This window comes from Pristiophorus japonicus, chromosome 5 (assembly GCF_044704955.1).
Source record: "Pristiophorus japonicus isolate sPriJap1 chromosome 5, sPriJap1.hap1, whole genome shotgun sequence".
Classification (NCBI taxonomy): Eukaryota; Metazoa; Chordata; class Chondrichthyes; family Pristiophoridae; genus Pristiophorus; species Pristiophorus japonicus.
In genome coordinates, this window is record NC_091981.1 from 173,261,343 (window position 1) to 173,282,888 (window position 21,546).

Sequence of the window (21,546 nt, forward strand, 5' to 3'; positions counted from 1 at the left end):
GGGAAGGCGGAGCCAGGTCCCGGCGCTGAAAACAGTGCCGGGACCTCTACACATGCGCGCTAGAGTGTGCGTGCATGTGCAGTAGCTCCAGGCACCTGAGGCTGTGTGGGAGAGGCTCGAAGCACGCCGCCCCGAGCCCTAGCCGAATGGGCTCACTGGGGCGGCGAGATCGGACTGGACCTCACTTCTCTTCAGCTCCTGCTCCGGCTCCCACCAACGCCCCCCCCCCCCCCCCCGCCCCGTTCAGCTCCCGCTCCCTCTGGCTCTCTCCCGCAAACCCCTCCCCCCCCCCCTGTTCAATTCCCAGTCCAGCTTTCTTCCAGCTCTCTCCCGCCGCCAGCCCCCCCCCCCCCCCCCCCGCACTGTTCAGCTCCTGCTCCCGGTCCGGCTCTCTTCCGCACCCTCCCCCGTTCAACTCCCACTCCCACTCCACTGTGCTCTGGGTTTCTCCCCCACCCCTCACACACACGTCTTCGGCGGGGGCGTGCCCGGCATCTTGCTGGGGGCAGGCCCCACCCGAAGTCTTCAGCCCGACTTCCTCTAGTTGGCCGGGCCCGTTCAGCCTCTTCTCTTCCCCCCCCCCCCCCCCCGTGCACCCCCCTCTTCTCTCCCCTCTTCCCCCACCCCCCCTCCTCTCTCTTCCCCCCCCCCTCGTTCTCTCTCTCCCCCCCTTCTCTCTCTCTCTTTCCCCCCCCGTTCGTTCTCTCTCTCCCCCCCCTCATTCTCTCCCCCCCCTCGTTCTCTCTCTCTTCCCCCCCCCCCCCTCGTTCTCACTCTCTCTTCCCCCCCCCCTCGTTCTCTCTCTCTTCCCCCCCGTTCTCTCTCTCTCTTCCCCCCCCTCGTTCTCTCTCTCTTCCCCCCCCTCGTTCTCTCTCTCTTCCCCCCCCCCTCGTTCTCTCTCTCTTCCCCCCCCCTCGTTCTCTCTCTCTTTCCCCCCCCCTCGTTCTCTCTCTCTTCCCCCCCCCTCGTTCTCTCTCTCTTCCCCCCCCCTCGTTCTCTCTCTCTTCCCCCCCCCCTCGTTCTCTCTCTCTTCCCCCCCCCTCGTTCTCTCTCTCTTCCCCCCCCTCGTTCTCTCTCTCTTCCCCCCCCTCGTTCTCTCTCTCTCTTTCCCCCCCCCTCGTTCTCTCTCTCTTCCCCCCTCTTGTTCTCTCTCTCTTCCCCCCCCTCGTTCTCTCTCTCTTCCCCCCCCCTCGTTCTCTCTCTCTTCCCCCCCCCCTCGTTCTCTCTCTCTTCCCCCCCCCCTCGTTCTCTCTCTCTTCCCCCCCCCTCGTTCTCTCTCTCTTCCCCCCCCCTCGTTCTCTCTCTCTTCCCCCCCTCGTTCTCTCTCTCTTCCCCCCCCCTCGTTCTCTCTCTCTTCCCCCCCCTCGTTCTCTCTCTCTTCCCCCCCCTCGTTCTCTCTCTCTTTCCTCCCCCCTCGTTCTCTCTCTCTTCCTCCCCCCTCGTTCTCTCTCTCTTCCCCCCCCCTCGTTCTCTCTCTCTTCCCCCCCCCTCGTTCTCTCTCTCTTTCCCCCCCCCTCGTTCTCTCTTCCCCCCCCCCTCGTTCTCTCTCTCTTCCCCCCCCCTCGTTCTCTCTCTCTTTCCTCCCCCCTCGTTCTCTCTCTCTTCCCCCCCCCCTCGTTCTCTCTCTCTTTCCCCCCCCCCTCGTTCTCCTTCTCTTTCTCCCCCCCCCCCCCCCCCCGTTCTCCTCTCTTGCCCACCCACCCCCTCACCCCCCCTTCCCTGTCAGAAGAAACACAGACACTGACAGACAGAATGACATACTGGGGGGGGCCCCGTCCCAGCACGCTGTTGGAGGGATCCGGTTCTGCAGTCGGTGAGTAGAAACTTAATATTTTATTTATTGATTTATTAATTATTTTTTAATTTGTATTGCTTTATTTATTGTTTATTATTGATGATGGCTCTTTATTTGTAAAAGTGATGTGTTTCATGTTTGTAAACTTCCCTCTCTTTCCCCCCCATCTCTCTTCCTTATGCCTGATTTCTAAAGTGTAGGCAAGGTTTTTCTGAGCGTACAAAAATCTGCACTTACTCCATTCTAAGTTAGTTTGGAGTAAGTTTTCGTTGCCTAATCTTGCAAAACAGGCGTAAATGGCCGGACACGCCCCCTTTTGGGAAAAAAAAATCTGTTCTAAAATGAAACTGTTCCAACTCACTAGCATTGGAGCAAACTAAATGCCGAGAATTGCAATTTCTTAGTTGCTCCGAAACGTGACCCCCATGTGTTTCACTGCAACTGATGTTTCTGGGTAGCAGTCGGGGCAGGAACTATTGATAGCTTTCCCCACCACCAACATTGAGACCAATGATAGATCTGTCCCTGCCTATGGACTAAAGGATTGCAAATATTACATCCCTGTTCAGAAAAAGGGCAGAGGGGTAAACCTGGTAACTACAGGCAAGTCAACCTAACGTCTGTGGTGGGGAAACTTATTTGGAGACTGTAATCCAGGACAAAATTAATTGTTAAAAGGAAATACTGCTCCTGCTTGGCTTTTGCCCAGTCAACCCAATTAAGAGCTGAAATTGGCAGGAGTGGAACAGTAAGGCGCATATGCACATACTTCTACCAATTCAGTTAAAGTTTTATTTTATATATGGCCAGTCATCCTAACGTCGGTGGTGAGGAAACTTTCTTGAGACAATAATCTGAAACAAAATTGTCACTTGCAAAAATATGGGTTAATAAATGACAGTCAGCACAGATTTGTTATGTCTGACAAATTTGAATGAGTTCTTTGATGAAGTAACAAAGGGTTGTGCGGTTGATTTGTTATGGACTTTCAAAAGACATTTGATAAAGTGCCACATAATGGATTTGTTAGTCAAATTAAAGCCCATGAGATTGAAGGGGCAGTGGCAGCATGGATAAAAAAATTGGTTAAGGGACAGAAGGCAGAGAGTAGTGGTGAGTGGTTATTTATCAGACTGGAGAGAAGTATACAGTGGTGTTCCCTAGGGGTTTATATTGGGACCACTGCTCTTTTGATCTATATTAATGACCTGGACAGATATATGGGCATAATTTCAAAGCTTGCAGATGAAGGAAAACTTGGAAATGTACCAGGCTTCAGGAGGACATAGACTGGTGAAATGGACAGATGAAATTTAATGCAAAAATGTGTGAAGTGATGCATTTTGGAAGAATAAGAGGCAATCAAAGAACCAGAGGGAAGATGAGAATATTTTTTATGCAGCGAGTCATGATCTGGAATGCACTGCCTAAAAGTGAGGTGGAGACAGATTCAATAGCAACTTCCAAAGGGGAATTGGATATATACTTAAAGGAAATACTTGCAGGGCAATAGGAAAAGAGCAGAGTGGGACTAATTTGATAGTTATTTCAAAGAGCTAACACGGGTGCAATGGACCAAATGGCCCCTCTGTATTGTGTGATTCTGATTAATCGTTATTTATGGTTGGTACAAAATCTTCAAATTGTGTTGCTTCTACCAAGTCTGGAGTGATTCTGAAGATAGGATCTGGAACTCATAGTTGAAGAGTAAAATAGCAATTATATTCTCTGCACTGCTGAATCACATTGGTACATATCACATTTTTAATACTTCTGTGTGAAACCTGCAGGGTATTGATAGTCACAGCCAACACAAAAACTAGACATAAACATATATGCTGCACATAACTTATGAGAGTTAGTGTTCAAGTTGCTGGTAACATCTAACATTTTGTTACAAACCTGTTGATCTGCAACCCAGCCCACATTTTCCTTTGTGGTCATTGTTCTGCTGCTCCCTCTCCACTTCTGTCTCTCTGTAATGGGCTGTGTTTTTAAAGAGTGGAGGAGCTCGAACATTCTCAGCACAAATGAAATAAATACATAACTTTCACTGAAATGCTTTATCACTCCGAAATAAAGATAATTAATAATGACTAGAGGGACAAGATGCTGACTGCTGGACGCATCGCACTGTCCATACACAAATCAACAAAACAGGAAGCTAGATAAGTGCATGAGGGAGAAAGGAATAGATGGATAGGTTGATGGGGTAAGGTGAAGAGGGTTGGGGGGGAGGTTTGTGTGGAGCATAAACACCGGCATAGACTAGTTGGGCTGAATAGCCTGTTTCTGTGCTATAAATTTCAACACAGTGGCAGCTAAATTTCATGACGTACACAGACCTAATAATACTGAAGTCTACTCTGGGTTTTAATTTATTTTTCTTGTAATTATATTCCATTTCTCTCTTGGCTGAGAACAAGGGATATCGGTTTATAATCTTTGGTTGACCATTGCCAGTGCCTTCACAACAATCGGTAGATCTTCTGTGTCCCACCTTTGCCTTTGCACATGAGCTTTCCTATGGTATGAAAGGCCATTTCTAATGGTGCATCCTTGGTATCACCAAAGTGTACAGCTTGGATGGGCAGTGATGATTTATCATGCAGGATCCCTTCATCTGTTCTCCAGATGTGGTCATTGGTATCGCAATTGCAGAATATTCCTGGGACAGAACAAGATTCTAGAGGAGCAACAAAAAGGATTTGATCACTAATTTGTACAATGATTCATATATTTTAATTGGGATATTCACATCAGGTATATCTTGACCCAGGTATGAACCCATGTTGTAGAAGTGCCCAGATATAAACCAGAGGGGAGCTCTTGTTTTTGAGTTCATCACACTCACCACATGATTTTTCAAAAGCTCTCCTCACCAACCTCTGTCGTACATGAACTGCATTTGCCCAGAACTTGATCCTACACTAATTCCCCCTTGACCTCGTTCCTCACTATTGCTGCAATCCTTTCTGTCTCTCTATTCTATTAACTCAGGCTCATCTTCTGTTCTACCTTTGGTGGCGGAGCCTACAGCCAAAATGCTCCAACACTTCGGAATTTTCTCAAACTCCTCTGCCTTGTGTTTCTCGCTTTCTACCTTCAAATGTTTCCTCAAAATTTACCTCTTTGACCATACTTTAGTCACCGCTCCTAGTCCACCCCCATCTGCTTACAATTTTCTACTTTCTTTTGGCAATAATTGCATTTATGGTCAATTAATAAATTCCTTGTTTTGAGGAGTTCTGTGTTTCACACAAAGGAGTAGTTACCTTAAAACCGATTTCAACTTCATGCTTTCTGTAACACTTTTTTAACCACAGGCAGATTGTTAACTGGAACAATGTTATTCCTCTCAAACTCTGGACACTCATTTTATAGCTTCAGATTTTTAATCCATGGCTTCAAGCTGAATTTAATTACTCAAAGAACACTTATAGATGTAAAAGCTTATCTACTGGAATAATATATATTTAATTTATAAAAGGTTTTTATTATTTTAAGATCTTTAACTCAGATTAGAAGTGATATTTAATAATAGATCAAGCAAATAAATAACAGCAATATAATGCATATATATTTACAGTAGATACACTTAACTCAAAGGGAATATAATATTTGTACTCTTTTTGCTGAATTATTTTATAGCTAACTTCATGCAGTTATTTCCTTACATAGTCTCAGCAAATGTGGAAGCTAACTGGCCTGACTCAACTCTCTTGAAAGTTCCAAATCGACTCAGTGATTTGAATAGTTCAAGCTAATAAATACTCCCCCAACAGTTATGGATTAAAAAGTAACTGCTTGACATACAAATAACTGATTAAATTGCAGCAGATGTTTATTCAAATGTGACTTGGTTCCTCTCTAACCTGCAGCTTCAGCTAACAAACCAAACAAGTCATCACAACATTTATATCTAGTTAGTTTGGGGACCTGATTTTGAATGGAACTGTATTAAAACTCCATGTATTGTGACTGAATTGATGGAAATGCTGTTAAACTAAAACTAAACAAAAATATTTATATTATGTCTGAGTGAACCAGCAGAAGTGGAAACATTTTAACTCCCCTTCATACCTTTTTAAAAAAAATAATTCAATTCAGTGAGATCTTGTTTTCTTTAATTATCTTTAAAACAATGTACTCTGTTCCAGAATATATACAATCAAAAAGCTGATTGAGTTTCTCAGGTACCTGTCATTCCACAAGCACAGCGACCACTATCTGGACTTGCACCTCCCCAGTACAGCATTTTCCTTCCATCCCATGACATCCACCAGCCCCAGCCTGCTTGGATGAAGCGAATATGGCGACAGTCCAGCTATAGGCACAATAGAAAATGCTGAGCTGGAGCAGCATAAATCATAAAGCAATTATCCCTGAAACCTTTGGTCAGTGTTATTTCTTAGCTGCATTACATGCTTCATTTTTTAGCTTTTTTGAGTTTTTGATCCATTTAAAACAGCTAAAAAAAACCTCCCCCATACAATTTCATGAAGACACTGTCCAATAAAGTCATAGTGCTGTTTTGCTTATTGATTTCTATAACCTAATAGTTCAGTTTTACAGCATATCCGAGTATAACTCCATAGAGTGATGTGGGTAAATTTCCATCATATTGATGGTCACATGCAGCTATATTCATCTTTATATTTGTTCTGGGAATTCGAACAGCAGACTATTTTAGATCTGGTAATGTGTAATGAGTCTGGATTCATTAATGATCTCATAGTGAAGGATCCTCTTGGGAAGAGTGATCATAGCATAGTAGAATTACAAATTCAGTTTGAGGGTGAGAAAGCTAAAGGCAATTACTAAGGTATGAAGGCAGAGTTGGTTAAAGTTGACTGGGAAAATAGATTGAAGGGTAAGACGGTAGATAAGCAGTGGCAAACATTTAAGGAGATATTTCATAACTCTCAGCAAAGATATATTCCAGTGAGAGAGAAGGATGAACTATTCGTGGCTAACTAAGTAAGTAAAGGATGGTATCAAATTGAAAATAAAGGCATACAATGTTGTGAAGAATAGTGAAAGACCAGAGGATTGGGAAAGTTTTAAAACCAGCAAAGAACGACTAAAAAAAATGATGGGAGAAAATAGTTTGAAAAAACTAGCAAGAAATATAAAAACAGACAGTAAGAGCTTCTACGGGTATATAAAAAAAAAAGAGAGTAGCTAAAGTAAACGTTGGTCCCTTAGAGGATGAGACTGGGGAATTAATAATGGGAAACAGGGAAATGGCAGAGACTTTGAACAAATATTTTGTATCGGTCTTCACGGTAGAAGACACAAAAGCATCCCAAAAATTGATCAGGGGCTATTGGGGGGAGGGCATAAAACAATCACTATCACTACAGAAAAAGTACTAGGCAAACTAATGGGATTAAAGGTAGACAAGTCCCCTGGACCTGATGGTTTACATCCTAGGGTCTTAAAAGAAGTGGTTGCAGAGATAATTGATGCATTGGTTGTAATCTATCAAAATTTCCTGGATTCTGGGATAGTCCCAGCAAATTGGAAAACTGCAAATGTAACGCCCCTATTTTAAAAAAGGTAGCAGGAAACTATAGACCAGTTAGCCTAACATCTGCCGTTGGGAAAATGCTGGAGTCCATTATTAAGGAAGCCGTAGTGGGACATTTGGAAAAGCATAATTCAATCAAGCAGAGTCAGCATGGTTTTATGAAAGGGAAATCATGTTTGCCAAATTTGCTGGAGTTCTTTGAGGATACAATTAGCAGGGTGGATAAGGGGGAACCAGTGGATGTGGTGTATTTGGATTTCCAGAAGGCATTCGATAAGGTGCCATATAAGAGGTTACTGCACAAGATAAAAGCTCATGGGGTTGGAGGTAAAATATTAGCATGGCTAGAGGATTAGTTAACTAACAGAAAACAGAGAGTCGGGATAAATGGGTCATTTTCCGGTTTGCAAACAGCAACTAATGGGGTGCTGCAGGGATCGGTGCTAGGTCCTTAATTATTTACAATCTATATTAATGACTTGGATGAAGGGACCGAGTGTAATGTAGCCAAGTTTACTGATGATACAAAGATGGGTGGGAAAGCAAATTGTGAGAAGGACACAAAAAATCTGCAAAGCGATTATAGACAGGCTAAGTGAGTAGGCAAAAATTTGGTAGATGGAGTATAATGTAGAAAAATGTGAGGTTATCCACTTTGGCAGAAATAATAGAAGGGAAAATTATAATTTAAATGGAGAAAAATTGCAAAGTGCTGCAGTACAGACGGACCTGGGGGTCCTTGTGCATGAAACACAAAAGGTTGGTATGCAGATACAGCAAGTAATCAGGAAGGCAAATGGAATGTTGGCCTTTATTGCAAGGGGATAGAGTATAAAAGCAGAAGTCCTGCTACAACTGTACAGAGTATTGGTGAGGCCACACCTGGAGTACTACGTACAGTTTTGGTGTCTCTATTTAAGGATATACTTGCATTGGAGGCTGTTCAGAGAAGGTTCACGAGGATGAGGGGGTTGACTTGAGAATAGGGGTAAGTAGGTTGGACCTATACACAGTGGAATTCAGAAGAATGAGGTGATCTTATTGAAACCTATAAGATAATGAGGAGGCTCGACAAGGTGGATGCAGAGAGGATATTTCCACTCATAGGGGAAACTAAAACTAGGGGACATAGTCTTAGAATAAGAGGCCGCCCATTTAAAACTGAGATGAGGAGAAATTTCTTCTCTCAAAACGTTGTAAATTTATGGAATTCTCTGCCCCAGAGAGCTGTGGACGCTGGGTCATTGAATATATTTAAGGCGGAGATAGACAGATTTTTGAGCGTTGTAAAGGGTTATGGGGAGCGGGCAGGGAAATGGAGCCGAGTCCATGATCACATCAGCCATGATCTTATTAAATGGCGGAGCAGGCTCAAGGGGCAAATGGTCTACTCCTGCTCCTATTTCTTATGGGAGTCGGGATAAATGGGTCATCTTCAGGGTGCCAAACTAATGGGGTGCCACTGGGCTGGGCCTCAACTATTTACAATCTATATTAATGACTTGGATGAAGGGACTGAGTGTAATGTAGCCAAATTTGCTGATGTTACAAAGATAGGTGGGAAAGCAAATTGTGAGGAGGGTGCAAAGAATCTGCAAAAGGATATAGATAGGCTAAGTGAGTGGGCAAAAAATTGGCAGATGGAGTATTATGTGGAAAAATGTGAAGTTATCCACTTTGGTAGGAAAAATAAAAAAGCACATTATTATTTAAATGGGGCGAGATTACAAAATGCTGCAGTGCAGAGGGATTTGGGGGTACTTGTACATGAAACAAAAAGTTAGCATGCAGGTACAACAAATAATTAGGAAAGCAAATGAAAAGTTGGCCTTTATTGCAAGGGGGATCGAGTATAAAAGTAGGGAAGTCCTGCTACACTGTACAGGGTGTTGGTGAGACCACACCTGGAGTACTGCGTACAGTTTTGGTCTCCTTATTTAAGGAGGGATATACTTACATTTGAGGCAGTTCAGAGAAGGTTCACAAAGTTGATTCCTGAGGTGAAGGGGTTGTTAAATGAAGAAAGGTTGAACAGGTTGGGCCTATACTCACGGGAGCTTAGAAGACTGAGAGGTGATCTTATTGAAACGTATAAAATCCTGACGGGGCTTGACAAGGTAGATGCAGAGAGGATGTTTCCCTTCATAGGGGAATCTAGAACTAGGGATCATAGTTTCAGAATAAGGGGTTGCCCACTTAAAACAGAAATGAGGAAGAATTTCTTCTATCAAGGTCGTGAATCTTTGGAATTCTCTACCCCAGAGAGTTGTGGAGGCTGGGTCATTGAATATATTTGAGGTGGAGATAAAACAGATTTTTGAAAGCTGAGGGAGTCTAGGGTTATGGGGAGAGGGCAGGGAAGTGGAGTTGAGGCCAAAATCAGATCAGCCATGATATTAAATGGCGGAGCAGGCTCGAGGGGCCAGATGGCCTACTCCTGCTCTTATTTCTTATGTTCTTATAACAAGTGATGCACATTTTTCTTACTAAGAAACCAAGGTGAAAGACTAAAGCACATAGTGCGAGATACCAGCAGGGTTAGAGAGAGTAAAAGGGAAGATTAGAAAGCTGAATGAATGGAAAATCAGGCATTGTGGGCCCATCATTGCTCCTGGAAAGTGTCGGGAGAACCCAACCGAGGAATCAGCCCTCAAGTAAACTTAGATGTCATAATTAAGTGACAGCAAGCCTGGGTTTTAAAAGCTTGAAACTTGTAGGAGGATGGAAAGACTTTTCTGTTGTGAAAACTGAAATTAGGAGAACTTGAAAACAAATGCATTGATTTCAAACTGTGGCTCTTTAAGACTTGTACAGCATTCTCACCTTGACATGTTGTTCACAGGATTCAGAAATGCGTGTGAGAGCATTCAGTTGGATCAGTTCTGCTTCATACTTTATCTCTCTGCTGTAACAGCCGGGTTCCTCACAGGGAGCAACTCTTCTTCGTCTTTCACTGTCGTGGCTTACAACGGTTATAGCTGCACCAGACACATGACAGTCAGTGTTTCATTCAAAACTCTTATATAAAGCTTTTGTTATAATTTGTGGCCGAGATTTTCCTCCCAACTATTGCCGATTTTGTGGCAGATATATGTGTTTTGGTGAAGAGGTATATTTAATATTATCTGGTGAATCCCACTGGTTTATTATCATCTGATGAAGTAGAATAAAATCCAGTGCAATTGACTTTAGCAACTTTAACCTGAGTTAACCCCCATGTTCTTAGTGGGATGCGCGTAACATGCTGGGTCTATTGGTTTCTGGGAGAGGAGGGCAAGTTTTCTTGCAAGTGTGGCCCTTGAACAGAATATAGCTCGGGGAGAGAGCTACACTCAAGTGGTTAACTGTGTGTGTTCTCACTGTTTTTCACAATTTCAGGTTTCTAATACTTTTCTTGTCTATTTTGCATCCCTTTTACCTATTTTCTCACTTCCTCCCTACTTTTTGTTTCATTTAGTTCCATTAAATAGTTTGATCAGTGCTGGAAGATAAAACAATGGTCAATAATTGAAACATTAACATCTTTCTCTTTACAGATGTTGCCTGACTTGCTGTGTATTTCCAGCATTTTTACAGGGTTTTTTTTCTATTTATTGCAGTAGAATAGCTCATGTTTAATATGGCAAAAGTCTTTAGATGTAAAACAAATTGCTCCATTCATCAGAAAATCTGTTTGGTGAATTTCAGCATTCAGACATGAAGGTTGCATGTGAAAAGACAGTCCCTCCGTACACAGCCTTCCAGAAAGAGATGTGTATGAAAGGGTTAACACAATTTATGACGGGCTCTGCTTCACTAATTGGTAAGTTGTCGATTGAATACTATTACAGCTTTTACCATCAAACCAGCTTGACTGCTAGTTATGTACCACACTGCTGCCCATGCAGCCTTCACCACTCGCTGCATCACTCAGGAATCACACCAAAGTCAGCGATGAGGGAATGCAGGAAATGGCTTCAGATTGAGAAAGTTATGAACCAATTCAGTGCCTTAGGAATTTGCCAGGTTTAGTTTACAAAGCTGAGGCCAAATTTACCCAACTAAACTAATGTCCTTTTTGTAAATTTATCTTGGTAAAGATTAGTCTGATTCCTAGTATTAAGCAGGCTATCAATAAATTGAAAGTCTGGCCTAGAATGTAGAAAAACCGCTCCCCCTCTTCCCCCCCCCCCCCCCCCATCCGCCCTCTTCACTCCCACCATCCAGGTTCTTCGTTAGCTGTTTTTTTTTAATTGAAAAAGCACGTGCAGAAACAAAATAGAGAATTGTGGAGCCAATACATCTGTTTTTGCTAACTGTAAGAGGGTCCATATGACATAATTTCCCTGGCAGTTCCAAGCCAGTTGTCTCTATGGAAGTGCTACATCTCTGGAAAGTTAATATTTGAGCATAATTGCCCTGTTAACTGCACCGCTAGTAAACACTCGGCTATTATCTGGATTAAAATGTATTAAAATAGTTTGTTGCGATTACCACTGAGATTCTTTCAGTTTAACAAGATATTAATGCCAGGAAAATGTGATTCGGACTATTTGCTTATGTGGAGGGTAAATGCTGATGTGGACTGGTTGATCCAAATGGCCTGTTACTGTACTGTGACTTTTATGTATTTCTGTGTTTTTGGAAGGCAGTGTGGCTTGAAATTACTTTGATATCAGCTCTGTTAAAGATTGTGTGCTTTTGTTCAAATGGCTGACATCTCTTGTCATCTTGATCGAATCTAATTACCAGTTGATGGGTCAGAGGTCATATCACAGAAAACTTCAAACTGTAGAACTCCTGTTCCAACTCCATCTGGGTCAATGATGTAACGACGTGATTCCTGGAACCCTGCCTCCTTCAGTGCAGCACACGACTCCCGCACCAGGACTTTGGAATCTATAAACCACAGGCCAGAGCATACATTATTTATCTCCTACAGGCCAGATGTCAAATTAACTGGATAAAGAAGATTTATATTGTATCTCATCATGTTAACACAATAGAATGGTCAGCTGTGGTTTTACCTTTCAGACTGGTTTGTAAACTTGTAACAATAACAATGCAACAGCAACTTACATTTATACAACACGTTTACATTAAAAAATCTCAAGGTGTTTCACACATGGGTGTAAGGAAACAGATACCAAGCTCGGAAGGGAAAGATTAGATGGGGGGACTGAGCACTTGGTTGAAGAGATTGGTTTTGAGAAGGTTTTTTGTTCGGGAGAAAATTACAGCAAGTAGGACCCCAACAGCTGAAGGCTCTGCCACCAATGGTGTGGTGAAGGGGAGGGAGGATATACAAAAGACCGGAGTCAAAGGAACAGAGGGAGGATCCAGGGCTGTTGGAGTTTAGAGAGATAGGATAGGGCAAAGCAATGGAGCAAGTTTTCAAAATAGACAAGGATTTTACATTAAGGTGTTGGATGGGGAGCTGACATAGGGTGATGAAATAAAACCTGAAGTAAGAACAGAATATTCTGGAAATACACATAGTTAAGGCAAGCCATAGAATGTGTAGGATCAGAAAAGAGCATTACAAATCAGTGTCTAGGAAATACCATATCCCACAATACCTGTCCTATCCTCAGATCAATCCTTTTGCCAGGTACTTTTCCAACTCTTACTGTCTCCTTGGAAGTCCATTCCATACATTCATCATCTTCTGTGTAAATTAGTTAAATTTAGCCTGTCTTTTCATCCTCCCTCCCTTTATGTTTAAAACTGTGCCCTCTTATTGCTGTATGTTAAATGTGTGGGTATTAATTTTGCCTATGTCTTTTAGAATTTTGAATACCTAGAAGGTTAACCCTGAGCCTTTCCGGTGAAAGTAGTCCCTACTGAACAGTTTCCTCCTTCCCCAGAAATGGTTATGTTCAATAAAAACATTTTTATACCAACATTGGTCTGAAATCATAAGTATCACGGGTAAAAACACCCCATCCCCACCCACAACCCACTTTTTGCACCATTGACATCAATCAAATGTTCAACATGTCCAGCAACACAGAATACAAATGTAAAGCAGGAGGGTGGTCCCCTCCCACCATGCATTGCAAAGAATTACATACACCCAGATGGCGATATAACACAGCAATCACTGCGGGCATGCACCTCACTTTCCTTCCCCTCTCCCCTTCTCCCCACTTCTACCCCTTCCCCTCCTCGCTCCACGGCGCCTGACCGAGGAGCTCCTCAGGCGGTGCCTCATTGGGGGGGGGATGAAGGCAGAGGCGTTGGTTGCATGGGTGCCAAGGGGGCAACATTCTCTGATGCAGAAGCAGGATCTTGGTCCTTGCTCTCATCTGTCGTTCACAGTGGTGGTGCAGAACCTAGGGGTGGAGTGCCGTGCTCTGGGACCACTGGGAGGCCTGTGCCAGCAGTGTTCCTGGCTATCGCATCCAGGGCCTCCGCCATGCGCGGAATGTACTCAGTCATGGTGGCCAGCTATCGGGATATGCCCCCCAATGCTTCGATGAGCTGGTCACCAATGTCGACAGTCCTGGACAATTGTACCATCTCTCCGCTCTCATGTGGCGCTCATGGACCAGACCGGCCGCGTCCACGAAACCTCCGCTGGGTCGGCGCCGTCCTGGGGATAAATGGGATGTCCTGTGGCGAGGTGCTTGGGGCCAGTAGCAAGTTTCTAGAAGTCCGCGCTCTCAGCCATAGAGACCAGACCCAGCGGATTGACGGGTGAGAATCAGAGCTCCTCAGCACCAGATGTAGGATCGTCCGGAGAGCCGGGCCCTGCGCCCCCACCTTCTGGCCTCTATGGTCTAGTCTGGGGCCACGCTGCTGGTTGAGCTGCAAAACACAAATGAGGTTATTAGAGGAGAAGGGGGTACTAGGGTGACTAGGTGAGTCCAGCGCTGTACACAGCATATGCACGACAAAAGCACCACTGCCCTCAAAATCATCGCAGACATCACATTTCATGATCATCAACACATTTGCATTGCAATGATTTTCATTAGGCCTGCATTATTTCTAGGACCATTTTAGAAATCGTTTATCATATATGATTCTTCAGATATGAGTGGGTGTGGCATCTGTTGACTTTACATCACGCAGTGGTGTAAGCTTTACTCTCGTGGCATCACTTCAGGGTCTGCAGATGCTTCCGTGGCTGTCCGGGGGTGCTTCCCCGCGAGTGCGAGCACCTGCTCCTCCATTTCAGTCATGTCACTGGGGACTGGTGGCCCCCCACCCGTTCGTCTCTGCACGGACCTCATCATTGATAGCTTCTTCTGTAAAAGGTGACAGGACGATATGGCATGAGATCATTGTGTGATATCGTTGCTAGGTACCATCAGAGAGACTGATACAACACATAACCGATAGATGTAATCATGATTATGATAATTATTATTCTTTACCTAAAGACATACAACGTGACCGCGGGCTTTGAGTAAAACATTCCCGGTGAAAGTGAAAGACCTCACATCTGATGGTCACTCATGACTGTTACTAATCAAATTATATAAATACATAAGAACATGTAAATAAATGTAATACTTACTCTTGCGGATCCCACAAGGTCGTTCCATTGTTTGCAGCATTGGTTGCCCTCACGCACCTCATTGGTCGCCGATGAGATCACCTCTGCTATCTCGGTCCATATCTTCTGGTAGGCCTTTGGGGTGGGCTTCCCACGCCCTCCCTGTGTCCAATCACCCCAGCGTAACTCGACCTCCTGCAGGAGGGAGGCATTTGCCTCGTCCGAGAACCTCCTGGCTCTTTTGCGCCCTCCAATGTGCTCCTCTCCCACCTCACTGCTCTCTCCAGCATCAGTCTCCACAGTGTGCTGTGATGCCTCCTCCTCTCCCTCCAAATTCAGACAAATATGTGGCAGGTCACAGCTAAATTTTGTTTCCCTATTTGTTCTAAAGCTCTAAGCTCTCCCTCCTTACTCCCAAAGCAGCCGTGCCGTACCACACCCACACACACCTTCAGTCCCTCTCGGCTCTCTTTCTCTCTCCCCTTTTCTGCGTATGTCATGATGACATGACATTGTGGGAGTCGAGTGTTGCATGCCGTTGCTAAGGACGGCGACACTTTACGGCAGAAAGTCAGAGATTTAATGCTACCGCCCATTTCATAATGCTTATGGTAATGCCCAATTTCAAAAATGGAGACTAGGTGCTTTGAGAGTGGTCGAGAAACCGGCGATCTGAAAACCCATTTTACTGCCCGCGCTGGAAATAACGCCCATTTTTGAGCGATAAGCACAAGTGTAAAATCTAGCCTCGTACCTATCAAACAGTGTTAAAAGTTTGGGATTCTCAATTTTTAACGCCCTGTTCCCCTGTGGGCAGTCACCTACTTACTCCATCTCACTTTGCTATCCGACTCTTGCCTTTCAATCTGTAGGATGACGACCATCTGGAGTGTGTGTGTTCCCCACCTCACAGATAACTGTCAGCAATGTTCGAATCAAGAGTCACAGTCCTCTGACAATTCATGCAAGTGTAATTCCCCTGTATAACGCATGGATTCAAGATTGCCCACACCTTACATATTGCACAAGTCATGAGCTGTTGCTGAAACCCTATCACCTCCATGTGATCAAACCATCTTTTATATGCATACAGTTACCTCAGTATGAGCTACCAATCTTGGCCAAGCTTTCTAAGGGAGGGAAGGTAAAAGAAAGAGAAAAAACTTGCATTTATATCGAGCCACAGCTGACACCAAGCTACTAACCAACCAACCAGAGAGAAAGTAAAGACCAGAAAACAATTAAACCAGAGTCTAGTTTCCAGTCGTTGGTTTACAAACAATGTAAGGAATAGGCCTGGAAACAGATAGCCTCCCTGGAATTTTGGTTGGAGAAATGTGCTTAAAATGTTAACTTACAGTAATTACAATTCTATGTCATTCTATGTAATGTGGGTTGAGAGAAAAAGGCAATTAATAATTAATAATTTCTTCAAATAAAACATCCTTGTTTAAAATCTGGTTTTAATAAGTTCATTGTAATATGAAATATTAGAAAAGGAAAAAATGTTACAAAGCAGAGTTTTTTGTGCTTTCTGTAGCTAATCATGTTTCCAATTTGTTACTAATCAGTCAACTTGCAGGAACATCTGCAGTACATAAAATTCAATTGGCAAAACTTCAAAAAGCTCCATACATGTATTCCACACGGGAGTAATAAACAATCGTTTCAATCGCACCCTAGATATTTTTTCACTGGAAAGATTAACTGCAGCTGGATTTCTCATACTGCTAGAAACCTACCCTGCCAGGAAAATTAATGGCTGTGAATCAGGCTGTAATCAACTCAGAGGTACAAACTTCACAAGATATATAGGGGCCGAAATTGCCCCTTTTTTTTTAAAGAGTCGCTGCCTCAAAGAGGCGGCAACGGTGCGGAAAGCAATCACTGCTCGGTCGGTGAGGAGGGGCCAACATTTTCTAAATTGCCCTCCTTTATTTTTGGAGCGGTGTGTGGAACTGCCCCGGCTGTCTTCCCATCCCGTCGGACACGCGCCGACCCCTTACCGACTGGTGGCGACCCCTTTTCTGCTCCGCGTGGGAAATTGCGGGACGCCTCTTGTAGCTGGGTGGCGTGCCCGCCCTTAAAGGGGAGGGCGCACTGCCGCGGTCGCCATTTTATTTTAATTGTCGGCCGACTCCAAAGTCGGCCCGACAATGACAGCCACAGGTTCGGCCAGGCCGCCAACAGGCAGCCTAGCATCCCTTCTTGGGAGCAGCAGTTGGAAGCCAGCTAACGGTTCTGTTGGAGGGAGGGGGGCCACCTCTCCCTCTCTTCTGTCCCCATAACTTTATCAAACTAGGGCTTGGTTCATCCAGAGGCCTTCATATCAATTGTACCAATCTGCAGCCTTTAACGATTGCACCTCCTCTTTCAGGTGCTGCAACAACCGCTGATAGCTGCCTGGCAATGGCAGATTCTTTGTGAATGCCAGAGATACCGTTGGAATCCATCTAGGATATTTAATTTGCCCTAATCATGGTAAATGGGTCAGGTTAGTGTCAGGCAGAAGTCCCATCGCGACCCACATTTGGCAGCGCTGGAGCAGAATCCAGCCTCAAGAATGCAGAAATACTGCAGTTTTCAGAAAGTATATTGCACACTCAAATACCATAATTATCACACCATTCACCTCACACTGTTATAATGGTGTCAGTTTGACTCAGTTGTGTGCTCAACGATTTGAGCACATAAGGATCATTTTACAAGTTTGTATTAGTGGGGAGCTTCACCAAGCAGCAGTACAAATTGTAAATTTGGACACTCGCTGCCAATCGTTCTCTGGTCCTTAAGGTCACATAATTGTGGACAGTACGCACCTGAACTTCTGGTTTGCGTTGCCAGAAAAAGGGGCTCCCACCAACGGTGTTGGTTCCTAAAATGACTTCCATAATTTATGCTAATTATTTTACGCAGCCAGTTGTTATGATCTGGAATGCACTGCCTGAAAGGGTAGTGGAAGCAAATTCCATAGTAACTTTCAAAAGGGAATTGGATATATACGTGAAAAGGAATGGGGAAAGAGCAGGTAAGTGGGACGAATTGGATAGCTATTTCAAAGAAGCAGCATAGACACAATAGTCTGAATGGCTTCCTTCTGTGATGTATGAATCTATCTCACCCAGTGACCATTATTCATGCGTCAGCAGGTCATTCTACTACAAGGTCATCACGTGAGCCAATTCTTTTCTCACATGAACTTCCAGCAATGGTCAGTGAACAGTGATCAGAAACAGGTACCCTGATTGATTTTCGCCCTCCCTAAGCCAGGCCAATTGTAGCAGCCTGTTGCCTTGGCTGAAATTAGCGAATACAATATAAGCTGGAGATTGAGACTTCCTGGCTTATACTGCTCAGCTACTCACTGGATAAGCTCTCAGCAGGTTTGCAATGTTTAGCTTTGTTATGTATGTAAACATTACCAATGTGTAAGACTTGCCACCAGGGGGGCGCATCTGTGGGAGTCCCAAGCAGGTATAAGAAAGTCTACCATACTGTCTCTTCACTCTGGAGTTACAATAAAGAGACCAAGGTCACAACAGTTTGAGCTTAAGATATATAGTCTTGTGGAGTTATTCTAAACGTAACAATTGGCAACGAGTAACAGATCACAAACTTTCACGCAGTTATGGCTGCCGTTGGTATTCTTGAGAGATTTGTTGAGGGTGATAATTGAGAAGGCTTCATTGAGCATCTTGACCAGAACTTCGTGGCCTACGACCTGGAAAAGGCAGAACCACGATTAAGCGCAGGGTGATTCTCCTCACAGTTTACGGGTCCATGATATATGGCCTCATCAAAAATCTGCTCGCACCGACGAAACCAACGGACAAGACATATGAAGAGTTGTGCACGCTGGATCAGGAACACCTCAAGCTGAAGGAGAGCATCATGATGGCCAGGTATCGTTTTTATATGCACCACCGCTCCGAGGGAAAGGACGTGGCGAGCTATGACGCCGACCTAAGACGCCTTGCGGGACCGTGCGTATTTACTGGATTTTTGGGGGGAGAAGTGTTGCGGGCATTTTCGTGCTTGGAATCGGCCCAAAGTCATTCTTCGCAATACCTAGATCTGAGCAAGGCCATCATGATAGCCCGGGCTTTTATGTCCACGAACACTAACAATAAACATATCATTGCAGCATCAGAACTCACCGGCAAGTACTGTGCATAAAATAATGCCTTCAGCAGGCAGAACTGTATATGGCAGGGCCTACATGCCCGCAGAGGTCAGACCTAGGGATGACTCAGAGTCCACCGTGGGCACTAACGTTATCTGCGTATGATTATGTAATCCGCCACAGACCAGGCACGGAGAACTGTGCCGATGCCCTCAGTCGGCTATCATTGCCCACCACCGGGTCACTCGTCACGGCTCGCCAGATCAGGACCTGGACTAGTCAGGACCCGGTGCTATCACTAGTAAAAAGTTGTGTCCTCAATGGGAGCTGGTCGGCAGTCCCAGGGAAATGCAAGATGAAAGTAAGCCGTTCCACCGACGCAAGTACGAAATGTCCATCCGTTCGGACTGCCTCCTATAGGGGAATCGTGTACTTTTGCCAAAAAAAAGGCAGGGAAATGTTTATAGGCGACCTTCACAGTACCCACCCAGGCATAGTCACGATGAAGGCTATAACCAGGTCACACATTTGGTGGCCCGGCAGTGACTCGGAATTGGAGTCATGCGTACACCAATGCAACACTTGCTCACAATGGAGCAATGCACCAATGGAGGCCCCACTGGGTCTGTGGTCATGGCCCTCCAAACTGTGGTCAAGGGTCCACATAGATTTCTAGGAAAGATGTTCCTAGTAGCAGTGGACGCTTACTCTAAATGGATTGAATGTACAATAATGTTGTCATGTACGTCCACTACCACCATTGAAAGCCTCCGGGCCATGTTTGCCACTCATGGTTTGCCTGACGTCCTTGTTAGTGACAATGGACCATGTTTCACCAGCTTGGAATTCAACGAGTTCGTGACCCGCAATGGCATCAAGCATGTCAGGTCTGCGCCGTTTAAGCCCGCATCCAATGGTTAAGCAGAACGGGCAGTCCAAACCATCAAGCAGAGCTTGAAACGCGTGACGGACGGTTCCCTGCAGACCCGGCTATCTCCGATTCTGCTCGGCTACCGCACGTGACCCCACTCGCTTAGCGGGGTTCCCCCCACAGAATTGCTGATGAAGAGAGCACTCAAAACCAGGCTCTCCTTAGACCACCCGGATCTCAATGATCATGTAGAAACCCGGCGTCACCGGTATAACCTGTACCACGATCGTGCGGCTGTATCGTGTGACATTGAGGTTAATGATCCTGTGTTTGTTCTTTAATTATGGTCATGGGCCCAAATGGGTTGCTGGCACTATGTTAGCCAAGGAGGGAATAGAGTGTTTGTTGTCAAACTTTTGAACAGACAAACGTGCAGAGAGCTCTTGGATCAGACCAAACTGCGGTTCACTGACAACCGAGAACAATTTGAAGAGGACATTACCATCATTGATCCACCCACACACACCCAACCAGCAATCGACCTCGCGGTCAACCACGAGGATGAGCCCACCATGCCCAACAGTCCGATCAGACCAGTCACATCGCAGTGCAGCAATGATCTGACCAACTCACCCATACTCAGGCAATCAACCCGTCAACGCAGAGACCCAGATCGCCTCAACTTGTAAATAACTTGTACGTAAGACTTTGGGAGGGAAATTATGTTATGTATGTAAACATTACCAATGTGTAAGACTTGCCACCAGGGGGCGCATCTGTGGGAGACCCAAGGGTCACCTGCACACCCTGGGAAACAGGTATAAAAGGCAGTCTACCACGCTGCCTCCTCACTCTGGAGTTACAATAAAGAGACCAAGGTCACAACAGTTTGAGCTTAAGATATACAGTCTTGTGGAGTTATTCTAAACGTAGCAAGCTTCTTAAACTTCAACCCCTTTAATAAATGTGAAAATGACTGAAGCACAGAATTGTTAGCAACATAACACAACATAGGTCATTTTTAGTCACAACTCTGAAATTGCAGTTCCTGAACTTTCCACAGTTTGTGATCTAAAGTTAAAATTGATTCCAACCAGACAACTGGATCCATTGTTTGCCAAGGCTTGGTCCTTTTTCTCCTCCTTCGACACACAATTATTTTCCACCCCCCCGACAATTTAATTTAATTTCCTGGGTAAAGAGGGACATCCAATAGAACATACAAAAGAAATCTCTGTATAGTCTTCCTCAACTTCAATGATGAGCAAGCAAAAGCTCCAGGATGTTAACTCTTACTGTACTAACAAGAATTGTGCACGGTAATCTTCACACTTCTGGGTTTTGATTGAGTTTTTTAGTTTATAGCAACTGCCTCTCATTCAGCGTTATAATTCATATTAAATTGCCCGCTCAGGGAGCCTGGAACTTCTCAGGCCCCGTTGGCAGTCGAAGGACTAATCTACGTTATGCAATCTGACCACTAACATTCCAGTAATCGTAACAGGATTGCAGCCATAGAAATCCTGGATTGTTTGGTCATCAATGTCTGTGTTATTCTGTTACCTCCAATTCCTTTACTAATCAGATATGTATCCAGTTATATTGTATGTTATTTTATGATGAATTTCAAACTGCTTCAGCAACCTTCAAGCATTGCTTTTGAAATGAGTTCCCCGTTTGTTTTCTTAGGTGGTCTTACCCTGTCCATAACAACGAAGTTGGCCAATCTTGTGAAACGCCA

At 44.5% G+C, this 21,546-nt stretch overlaps 1 protein-coding gene and 1 long non-coding RNA gene across 2 annotated transcripts; one reads left to right on the top strand and one right to left on the bottom strand.

Annotated features, from left to right (window-relative positions):
- Positions 1-1,731: 1,731 nt before the first annotated feature.
- On the top strand, positions 1,732-13,439 carry LOC139264514 (uncharacterized). Its single transcript, XR_011593364.1, has 3 exons — positions 1,732-1,813; positions 11,016-11,130; positions 12,060-13,439. It is a non-coding gene; the product is annotated as an uncharacterized lncRNA (long non-coding RNA).
- On the bottom strand, positions 3,535-15,928 carry LOC139264513 (neurexin-4-like). Its single transcript, XM_070881096.1, has 5 exons — positions 15,641-15,928; positions 12,057-12,206; positions 10,152-10,306; positions 5,996-6,122; positions 3,535-4,481 (listed from the first exon to the last, which is right to left on the bottom strand). Exons 1-5 carry the CDS (start codon positions 15,693-15,695, stop codon positions 4,264-4,266), a joined length of 705 nt encoding a protein of 234 aa, XP_070737197.1. The 5' UTR covers positions 15,696-15,928; the 3' UTR covers positions 3,535-4,263.
- Between the last annotated feature and the right edge of the window lie 5,618 nt (positions 15,929-21,546).

Coding starts and splice junctions, on each gene's coding strand:
- LOC139264513 (XM_070881096.1), bottom strand. CDS start 15,695: ATGGTCGTCATCCTACAGATTGAAAGGCAAGAGTCGGATAGCAAAGTG. Junction 6,123..10,151: donor CCTGTGAACAACATGTCAAG/GTGAGAATGCTG, acceptor TTGTGCCTATAG/CTGGACTGTCGCCATATTCG. Junction 4,482..5,995: donor CTGTGCTTGTGGAATGACAG/GTACCTGAGAAA, acceptor TTGCTCCTCTAG/AATCTTGTTCTGTCCCAGGA.